Source organism: Euleptes europaea, chromosome 3, assembly GCF_029931775.1.
Source record: "Euleptes europaea isolate rEulEur1 chromosome 3, rEulEur1.hap1, whole genome shotgun sequence".
NCBI lineage: Eukaryota > Metazoa > Chordata > Lepidosauria > Squamata > Sphaerodactylidae > Euleptes > Euleptes europaea.
In genome coordinates, this window is record NC_079314.1 from 17984070 (window position 1) to 17995133 (window position 11064).

The 11064-nt window shown below is 48.3% G+C and overlaps 1 protein-coding gene across 1 annotated transcript; it reads right to left on the reverse strand.

Annotated features, from left to right (window-relative positions):
• Positions 1-1249: 1249 nt before the first annotated feature.
• LOC130475175 (trypsin-like) lies at positions 1250-10542 on the reverse strand. The gene is made up of 5 exons (XM_056846913.1): positions 10503-10542; positions 6182-6335; positions 3093-3346; positions 2814-2950; positions 1250-1402 (listed from the first exon to the last, which is right to left on the reverse strand). Exons 1-5 carry the CDS (start codon positions 10540-10542, stop codon positions 1250-1252), a joined length of 738 nt encoding a protein of 245 aa, XP_056702891.1.
• Between the last annotated feature and the right edge of the window lie 522 nt (positions 10543-11064).

Below are 11064 nucleotides of genomic sequence, written 5' to 3' on the forward strand. Positions count from 1 at the left end.
GAAAGTAGAAATTCTGCAGCGCTTTCAGTGTTACGGTGGGGGCTTTTAACAAAAAAAAAAAAAATCAAAATGATCAGGGTCCCCGTCCCCCTAGTTTTGAAGACCAGGGATAGTTTTAAAAAATGGAAATCTATTTAAAAAAAAGGTTCAAAACTGTAAATACAAATGGGCATTTCCCCCCACAAGGCGGGGGGGGGGGAAATAATAATTCCCCCCCACGAGGTCAGTTTTGATGGGGATAATAAGAACATAAGAAAGGCCCTGCTGGATCAGACCAAGGCCCATCAAATCCAGCAGTCTGTTCACACAGTGGCCAACCAGGTGTCTTTAGGAAGCCACAAACAAGACGACTACAGCAGCACCATCCTGCCTGTGTTCCACCGCACCCAAAATAATAGGCATGCTCCTCTGATACTAGAGAGAATAGGTATGCAGCATGACCAGTATCCATTCTAACTAATAGCCATGAATACCCCTCTCCTCCATGAATATGTCCACTCCCCTCTTAAAGCCCTCCAAGCCAGCAGTCATCACCACATCCTGGGGCAGGGAGGGGAAAGTTTTAAGACACCTTTTCCTGCGTCAGAGATCTTGTGAGGCCCCTGCAGTATTGAAATGGGTGGGGGGGAGTAGAACAAATGATCTGTGGATCATAGCTGGCCCTCGTTGTCTAGCTCAGGGGTCCCCAACCCTTTTGAGCCCGCCAGCCCGTTTTGGAGTTCTGGCACAGCCTCGTGGGCACAGCAACAATATGGCTGCCCCAAGAGGCCGAACCCGCTGCTTCAGTAACACAGTGTGGATCCTTGTGCTGTACATGTAAAGATTGTCAAATTCAGCTGAGGTGAACATGGCTGCCTGTGGGACCTGAATGTCATTTTATATCAGGTGTACCATTCTACATGCACCATGACAGGGGCTGTGGCTCAGTGGCAGAGCGGCTGCCTTGCATGCGGAAAGTCCCAGGTTCGATCCCCGGCTTCTCCACTGAAAAAAAAAGAGATCCCGTATTAACTGACACAAAAGACATCCACTTGAAATGTGGGAGAGCTATTACCAGTGAGAGTAGAGTAGACCTTGGTAGACCAAGGGTCTGACTCAGAGTAGGGCTCCTTAGGGAAACCACCATATACCGAGCCAGACCATCCTGTACATCATATGCAATATTTGACAGAGAAACTTGCAAAAGTTTGTTAATGATTTATTATTGCTGGAATCTCAATACGGGATAAGCTGAGCACTGTCTTCAGGGTTAATTCCTCCTCATGACTTGCCGGAGCCAGTTCACATAATTGCACACTCTGGTGTAAACCCCTGGATGGTTGGACTGTGCGCACGTCTCCATGCCCCAGGAGACAATCCCTTCCAACTGCCTGTTGCACACGAGGGGTCCCCCAGAGTCACCCTGCAGAAGGACAAACAGTTTGCATTAATGCTTCTGGCTTTGCACTATGTCCGCTTGGCCTCTTGGGGGCAGCATTATGCTGACATGTTAACGCGACGAATGCTCATGGCTATGTACGTGTGGCCTTGACCTGGATAACTAGGGTTGCCAAACTCAAGGTGGTAAGCAATCAAAAATCAACACCTCTGCCCCATTACCTAAGATTAGAAAATTAGTACAGAAACAGGCTGATAACAATATGTAATGACAAAAGTATATTGAATGTAACAATGTGCTACCAAGCCAATTGCATATATACAACAAAGTATTTCTCAGTTCTGGGTGTATAACAATGTGCTAACAAGCCAATTGTATATGTACAACAAAGTATTTCTCAGTCCTGGTACAGTAACAATCAATCCGAGGTCGATGTCTTCAAGTGAAGAAAGGTAGAAAGGGATACGATTGTTTCAATTCTTCCTCAGTCCCGTTTATATATCGATTTCAAAATGTACTCATTTCAATATAAGCTTCTGTAGCTTCAAAATTCTCATAGACTTTTAAGCATCACCCTTTTAGGGGCAAAATAGCAACCTTGTGTATTTTTTAGCTTATCTATTCCAACATCAGGATATCCATTGAAACAAGGTTGCACAGACAAATTTACAGTTTCCACGTTCCCAAATGGGATACAAGTTGTATACAAGTTGTAGCAGCGACCTCAGATTGATTGTTACTGTACCAGGACTGAGAAATACTTTGTTGTACATATACAATTGGCTTGTTAGCACATTGTTATACACCCAGAACTGAGAAATACTTTGTTGTATATATGCAATTGGCTTGGTAGCACATTGTTAAACTCAAGGTGGTGGCTGGAGATCTCCCGCTATTACAAAGATCAGTTCACCTGGAGAAAATGGCCACTTTGGAAGGTGGAGTCTATGGCATTATACTGCATTGAAGTCCCTCCCCTCACCAAACCTTGCCCTCATCAGGCTCCACCCCCAAAATCTCCAGGTATTTCCCAACCTGGAGCTGGCAACCCTATGGATAGCCCAGGATAGCCCAATCTTGTTGGATCTCAGAAACTAAGCAGGGTCAGCTCTGGCCAATATTTGGATGGGAGACCACCTAAGGAATTCCAGGGTTGCTACACAGAGGCAAGCATTGGCCTTGAAAACCACACAGGGTCACCATAAATCGCCTGTGACTTGACGGCACTTTCCACCTCCATCAGGTACGTGTGAGCATAAGCACAAATGGGGAATCAAACCCAGTTTTCCAGATCAGAATCCACCGCTCCAAACCACTGCTCTTAACCACTACACCACGCTGGCTCTCTGCTGAGTTTGCTGAATGTGCAAAATGTGGTGGGTGGAAAATCCTCACTCTGGGTGCCTGAGTAGCAAAGTGAAGCCCCCCAGCGTACCTGGCAGGAATCCACACCCCCTTCTTGTATGCCAGCGCAAATCATGTTGTTTGTGAGGAGTCTGGGATACGAGGCTTCACAACTCCGCCGGTTGATGAGCCGGACGTTTGCGCACTGCAGGACGTTTGGGAAAGATGCTGCAAAACATCCCCCCCCCACATTTAAAAACTATGTGATATGGCTAGAGATGCAAAATTTCCAGAAATTCTGAAGCAATGGGGGAGCCCTCCCTTTTGGGGGGAAAATAGCTTAAAGAAACCTGTTCCCTTGCATTCATACCCTGGGGAGAGCTGATGGTGCCCCATCCAGATACAAGGCATCGAGTTCCAGCGTCGCTGCAGCGGAAAGGTAATCTCAGGGGCCTCATGTTCTGGTTCACAGGGACAGGCCTGTCCAGTTTAAGCAGCATGATGTCATTGTCAAAAGTGCGGGGGTTGTACTGAGGATGCTGAATGGCACGGACCACGTCCCGGATCTGCTCTGCACCTTCCCAGTAACGGAGGTTGTGTTCTCCCAGCCGGACATTCATGTTGCTAGATAACAAATAAGAGAAAGAAAATAGATTAATATGTAGCGGGCGTTGGAATAGGTAATGTCCGGTGTACAAAGAAGAGAAGACGACCCTGCAGGGAGCAGCAAGGGGGCGGTTAGATAGGATAGTGAGGTCAGCCCCTTCTCTCCTTTAATGTGCCTTTCCTTGGCCTTTTATGCAGGGACGTTTCCCCGCACTCACCCCCGCCGACAGCTTCGGGGCTTCCTTTTGATTATGCATGCCATTTCTGCCCGTCAGAGGTGGGCTCGCTCTCCCCGCGCGTTTTGCCCGTGTTTTCCGGATGCTGTTTTAGCCAGAATCTGGAAAATGCGGGCAAAACGCACAGGGAGACCGAGGCGACCTCTGATGGGCAGAAATAGCATGCGTAATCAAAGCAGTAGGTGAGGGTGACCGCGGGGAAACGTCTCTGCATAAAAGTCCCTTGTCTGTCTCCAGATTGCTACTCTTAGGGCAACATCCTCTTTCTTCTTGTAAGTCCCATGGTCACTTCTCTCTCTCAACTTGTTGGTGCAGTTAGGAGACTATCTCTGCCTCTACCCTTTACCATCAAGTATGTTGTGTGTGTGTTAAGTGCCATCAAGTCGCTTCCGACTCATGGCGACCCTATGAATGAAAGTCCTCCAAAATGTCCTATCTTTGACAGCCTTGCTCGGATCTTGCAAATTGAAGGCTGTGGCTTCCTTTATTGAGTCAATCCATCTCTTGTTGGGTCTTCCTCTTTTCCTGCTGCCCTCAACTTTTCCTATCATGACGGTCTTTTCCAGTGACTCTTGTCGTCTCATGACGTGACCAAAATACGACAGCCTCAGTTTAGTCATTTTAGCTTCTAGGGTCAGTATGTTAGTTCCTTAATAAACCGTTACCTACACGTTAATCAGGTGGTGCACTTTTACTATGATAATTACTCTGCCAACAGGGGGCAGGGGAGAGCAACCGTGGGCCTGCCTCTCTGGGACGGTGTATGCCTTGCATGTACCGAGCTACAGATTGAATCCTCATGACTCAAGTAAAAAAAAAAAAAAAAAAAAAAAAACTCAGGGAGGAATGAACCACAGAATGAACCTCCATCATGTTAAATTGGTTAAAATGTAATATAAAATTTGACACAAGATGGCACTGTCTTTCTATCATAAGGGGTACCTAACCTGACAAGGAAGAAGAAGAAGAGTTGGCTTTTATATGCCAGCTTTCTCTACCACTTAAGGAAGAATCAAACCGGCTTACAATCAGCTTCCCTTCTCCTCCCCACAACAGACACCATGTGAGATAGGTGGGGCTGAGAGAGCTCTAAGAGCTGTGACTAGCCCGAGGTCACCCAGCTGGCTTCATGTGGAGGAGTGGGAAAACCAACCTGGTTCAGCAGATTAGCATCCACCACTCATGTGGAGGAGTGGGGAATCAAACCCGGCTCTCCAGATTAGAGTCCACCTCTCCAAACCACCGCTGTTAACCACTATACCATGCTGGATGAGGGGAAGGGGGAGAGAAGCCATTTGTACAGGGCTGTTTCCCTCGCGGTCATCCCACCGATTGCTCCGGTGCCTCATTTTGATTATGCATGCTTTTCCCGACCTTCAGAGGTCGCCTCGCTCTCCCCACTCTTTTCCACGTGTTTCGCCTGTGTTTTCCGGATGATGTTTTAGCGAGAATCCAGAAAACGCGGCCAAAACACAGAGAAACATGCAGGGAGAGCGAGCCGACCTCTGATGGTTGGGAAAGGCATACATAATCAAAACAAAGCACCGGAGCAATTGGCAGGGGTGACTACCCAGAAACAGCCCTGCATAAATGGCCAGAGAGAGATGCTCCAACCACTACGTCGTGCTACCCAGTTTGGTTTCTATTGGTGGTTCTTTACTGAGGGTACCTTGTACAGTTTCTCTGCAGCTTCATTCAGAAATGGACAACCTTCATTTTCTTTACTTCTGCTCTCCATCTTTCAAAGGGACCTCGAGTGTACCAATTACTTTTGGAGACAGAGCTGAATTACTGTCGGCTTTTACAGATTCTGAGAGAGAGAGCAACCATCACTTGCTTCCCTATCCCAGAAGCTCTCTGCTGCAACCTGAAATCTCTTTCACACCCAGTGCTGTTTAACCAAGCCTGCAACACATCCCCATGGGCACCCAGGAAGCTTCCTTGGCAGAATGGGGATTTGAACCTGGGTCTCCCAGATACTAGTCTGACACTCTAACCAAGACACCATACTGACTCTCATGTGGATATGTGCGAAGATAATATTTTCAGGCATTCTCTGATCCATTTGCCAAACTGCTCTAGGCAAGGGGGAAAGGGCAACATTCCACATCCTAATAATTCCTCTTGAGAGTTACATCAAAATAAAACCACAGTTTTCCTTTCCTTCCTTTATCCCTTAGAAGCTCCTTGATCCATTGATCTTGAGCAGCATGTATCTAATGTTTGAGGGATAAAAACCACAGTTTGGGTTGTGGGAGGGGCTAGATTTAACAAAATATTTTGCAAAAACCTGCAAAACCTCTTTGACCAATGAGGAACAGGTATTTGGTATGCAATGGCAGTTCTGCTATATTGCTTCCAATAACCCCCCACCCCCAGAACTCACTGTCATGACCAGCAATTTGGGTTATAGCTCAGTGGTAGAGGACACGGAGGTAGTCTCTGATTTGAGCCCTGGTATCTCCCGTGAAAAGGATCTCTAGATAGCAAGCTCTGGCTCAGATGCCACAGAGCAGCTGCCAGCCAGAGTAGACAATGCCGAGCTCAAAGGTCTGTCTTGGCAGAAGGTAGCGTCATGAGTTCACCATCCCCAGTTCTGGCTCATTCTCACACTCACCTGCTACGGCAGTGTGCAGCGGTCACGACCCAGTTTGGGTCAATCAGCGTTCCTCCACAAACGTACTGGCCGGTCACATATGCTTGCCAAGGCTGAGAATGAGGATTGCAGGGATAGCCTCCAATGATCCGTCCTTCATCATCCTGGGAGCGCACTGCAAAGCACACAGTTATCAATACATGAACAGAAACTGGCCGACAAACCTTTCCCTCCATTTCTGGTGGGGTCCTTCATAGTCTAGTCCCATCTTGCTTGGTATTCCCTGCCTTCTCTCCCATGAACTCAATAGCTGTTTTGGGTAAAGCAGCTGTTGTGAAGATGCCCTTGTTAAAGAGAGGGGGATCATGAAGAGAGGCTGTGGCTCCATGACAGAGCATCTGCCTGGCATGCAGAAGGTCCCAGGTTGAACACATAAACACATGAAGCTGCCTTCTATTGAATCAGGCCCTTGGTCCATCGAAGTCAGTCTTGTCTACTCTGACCGGCAGCAGCTCTTCAGGGTCTCAGGCAGAGGTCTTTCACATCACCTACTTCCCCAGTCCCTTTTACTGGAGATGTTGGGGATTGAACCTGGGACCTTCTGCATGCCAAGCAGATGCTCTACAAACTGAGCCACAGCCCCTACCGGCATCTCCCGTTAAAGGGACTAGGCAAGTAGGTTCAATTCCGGTTCAATCCCCAGCATCACCAGTTAAAGGGACGAGGCAAGTAGGTCAGTAAAATGAGTACCCAGCTTGCTGGGGGTAAAGGGAAGATGACTGGGGAAGGCACTGGCAAACAACCCCGCAAACAAAGTCTGCCTAGTAATCCAGAATTATTTGGGGGTACAGGTGTGTAGAAGCAAGGATGGTGTTTATTCCTTATCTCAGCCAAGGAAAATACAGCAGTTGCTGGAATGGTTTAATATGACAAATGCAAATGATGTGGATACCCCAATGGTCACAGGGTATGTGAAAGGCGAGGCAGAAGGACAGGAGGAGTGTGACAGAGAGTTATCCCAATCTCTGGTCGGGAGTCTTCTCTACTTAGCTTGCTGGTCAAGACCAGATATATATCAAGCTGTGCACTGTCTGACTAAACAAAACATGTCTCCCAAGCAAAGAGACTGGAAGGCAGCTAAGCGGGTCCTTAGGTATTTAAAAGGCTCCGTGGATAAGCAGCTGCACTTGAGAGCTTACGCTGACGCTTCCAGGGATGACCAGAAAAATGCCAGGTCAACCACCGGGTATATAATATTTCTGGGAAAAGCACCAATTCATTGGAAATCTCAGAAGCAATCATTTGTGGCTACTAGCTCATGTGAAGCAGAGTATAGCACCATTAGAGAATGTACAAATCAACTGGAATGGTTTGTGTACTTGTTAAATGAGTTGGATGTAAATGTATCACTGCCTGTGAAAGTGTTTTCAGATAATGAAGCAGTGAAAACTCTTGCTAGTGAGCAGTCTTTTAGAGGCAAGAGCAAACATGTTAAAATAAGGTACGAGAACGTATCGGCTGCGGTGAATAATAATCTGATAACTGTGATAAAATGTGCAGGAGTGACTAACGCAGATCTGTTTACCAAGGGGGTGGATAGCAACAGATTCTTGCAGCTAACCAAACTAATATGACATACTTGAGAAGGAGTGACGGAATATGCAAGGCTGTCATATTAGCTTTGATACAGCAGGGGTTAGATTTAGGGGATCTAACTGTCATCCTGGGATGATGCAATAGCATGGAAAGCCCCTAGGAGGCCTGAATACACTGGCCAGAACCAGCTGAGGCCAGAGGCGGAGGTGAATGTTTGCACCTGGAGGGTGACTCAGCCTGACTCACTAAGTAATGCCTAGTGGTGGCATTGTGTATAAATATCCTAGACCCGTGTTGGCGAACATATGGCACGCGTGCCACTTCCGGCACGCGTAGCCCTCTCTGCCGGCACGCGCGGTTCCTCCAAGCCGCTGGCCTTTCCGGCTCTGCCCTGCTCCGGATGGGGGAGGCTGTAGCGCCCACACTCGGCATGGCCGGCAGCTTCTCTGGCGCCTGTGCGGGCGGAGGGGCGTGGCTGACCGGTGGGTGCAAAGGAGGCGCCCTCTGCCCCAAACCCCGCCCTCCTCAGGCACCACCCCCAAAACCTCCCACTCAATGGGGAAGAGGAACTTGGCAACCCTAGCCTCTCCCTCTGGGCCCCCTCTGGGGGTGGTATTCAGGTTAAATTGCCTCATTGGCACTCGGCGATAAATAATTGGGTGTTTGGTTGCAGTTTGGGCACTCGGTCTCTAAAAGGTTCGCCATCACTGTCCTAGACTCCATGAGTCTGTGTCGGGAGATTATGGTGGACAGAGTGTATGTATTTGAGCACTGTAAAAATAAACAACTGCATTTCTATTAGCTCTGGTGGCACTGGTGGTCATTCTTGGGCGTTGGCACAATCCGCCAGCTCCCACGACAGGACCAAGGGTCTGATTCAGCAGAAGGCAGCTTCATGTGTTCATGTGAGGCAGCAAAAAAGCAAGGCCCGCTTCCGACCTCTTTTGCATGTCTTGGGGAAAGGACTGCCAACGGCAGTTCCACATTGGGGGTATTTGGAAAGCGAAGAAGAAGAAGAACCACCACCGCCACCAGGGGCTCACTTTGCATAGATACGGGCTCCGTTCAGACATCAAACCCCTGTTTTTTTCAGACTGTGTTAGATTGTGAAAACCACGATTCAGTTCACAGGTGATCATTGAAACCCTGGTTAGCCTTGACAAATGCTGGTTTCATCACCTTCACTAATGTAGTCTAGGGGGCCATCAACAGGGAACAAGCCAGGATGAAGCCTGGGTTCATACATCATGAGAAACCGTAGTTAAGACGAATTGTGGTTAATAAACAACTTCAGATCCTGGTTTGATGGTTGGCTTGCCATTTGCCTGCTGACAGAGGACAACCCCCCCCCGCCCTCACAGATGATCTGAGGAGCGGGAGAAAAATGGGCGGGAGGAGTGAAGTCATGTCAGTTGTGAAGCTCCAGGAATTTCCTCAAAGTTTGTGGTAAAGACCATAGAAATTGGAGGGATTCCTAGAGCATTACTGGGCAACGTCATCATATTGCCTGTAACTCTACCCAGACATGATCTCACATCCTCCATAGTGCTCTAGGAATTTCCCCAGTCCGTATAGTTTTCTCCATAGATATTGTCGAAGGCTTTCATGGTCAGAGTTCATTGGTTCTTGTAGGTTATCCGGGCTGTGTGACCGTGGTCTTGGTATTTTCTTTCCTGACGTTTCGCCAGCAGCTGTGGCAGGCATCTTCAGAGGAGTAACACTGAAGGAAGTGTCTCTCCTATGGAGAAGTGTTTCTCCATAGAGTTTGGGGACATTCATAGAATGTCATGGAGGATCACATTTTCCTAAAACTCCACCCTCCCCAGACATCACCCCCAAAATATCCTGGGATTTGCCAGTGCAGGGCTGGCAGCCCTGTTTGACAGACCCACATTTAGTGGGGTGGTCATCTTTCAGGTGACTTAAATCATGGTTTTGCACAATGTTTGAATTGCACCATTGCTGTTATGATGACTGACCTTTCCACTAGGCAGAGGGAGGCTTTGGTTTCCGTATCTTTACCAGGGTTGCCAACCTCCAGGTGGTGACTAGAGATCTCCTGCTATTACAACTGATCTCCAGGCGACAAAGAAATGGCCATTTTGGCAATTGGACTCTATGGCATTGAGGTCCCTCCCCTCTCCAAACCCCACCCTCCTCAGGCTCCACCCCCAAAATGTCCAGGTATTTCCCAGCCCAGAGCTGGCAACCCTAATCTTTACCTCTGCGCCTTCCAGGACATTTGGGAGGTAGGGTTGCCAGGTCCCTCTTCCCCACCGGTGGGAGGTTTTGGAGCAGAGCCTGAGGAGGGCGGGGTTTGGGGAGGGGAGGCACTTCAATGCCATAGAGTCCAATTGCCAAAGCGACCATTTTCTCTAGGTGAACTGATCTCTATCAGCTGGAGACCAGTTGAAATAGCAGGAGATCTCCAGCTAGTACCTGGAGGTTGGCAACCTTATTAATAGGCCACTGTGGGAAGCAGGATCCTAGACTAGATGGACCACTGGTCTGATTCAGCAGGGCTCTACTTGGATTCTTATGCTCCCTTAAGTGCCATCAAGTCGCAACTGACTTAAAGTGACCCCAGCAAGAGACTTTCAAGGCAAGTGAGAAGCAGAGGTGGTTTGCCATCGCCTTCCTCTGTAGAGTCTTCCTTGGTGGTCTCCCATTCAAGTACTGACCCTGCTTAGCTTCTGAGATCTGGCAAGATAGGGCTAGCTAGACCATGCCACCTCAATATACTCACCAGCAGACACCAGAAGTAATGTGACGACTAGCTGTTCCATGTCTATCATTGTCACAGGAGACGTGCAGTGCGGCTGGAGATTTCTCCAGGACCTTTTCTACAGAATGGGGGAAATAAATATTTGTTAGCAAATGGCATCTGTACTCGAATATTCCATCTACATTGGGCTTCATTGGTATCTAATGTTTACTAGAGCTGAATTCCATGCGGCGGGTAATTCTTATGTCATATTCAACACAAGTACAGCTAATTGTGTGATATAAAGGTAAAGGTCCCCTGTGCAAGCACCAGGTCATTCCTGACCCATGGGGTGACCGTCACGTCCCGATGCTTACTAGGCAGACTTTGTTTGCGGGGTGGTTTGCCAGCGCCTTCCCCAGTCATCTTCCCTTTATTCCCAGCAAGCTGGGTACTCATTTTACCAGCCTTGGGAGGATGGAAGGCTGAGTCAACCTTGAGCCGGCTACCTGAAACCGACTTCCGTCGGGATTGAACTCAGGTCGTGAGCAGAGCTTGGACAGCAGTACTGCAGCTTACCACTCTGCGCCACTGGGCTCCTGTG

Coding starts and splice junctions, on each gene's coding strand:
- LOC130475175 (XM_056846913.1), bottom strand. CDS start 10,542: ATGGAACAGCTAGTCGTCACATTACTTCTGGTGTCTGCTG. Junction 2,951..3,092: donor CACCATCAGCTCTCCCCAGG/GTATGAATGCAA, acceptor GATGTTTTGCAG/CATCTTTCCCAAACGTCCTG. Junction 1,403..2,813: donor GGGGTGTGGATTCCTGCCAG/GTACGCTGGGGG, acceptor GTCCTTCTGCAG/GGTGACTCTGGGGGACCCCT.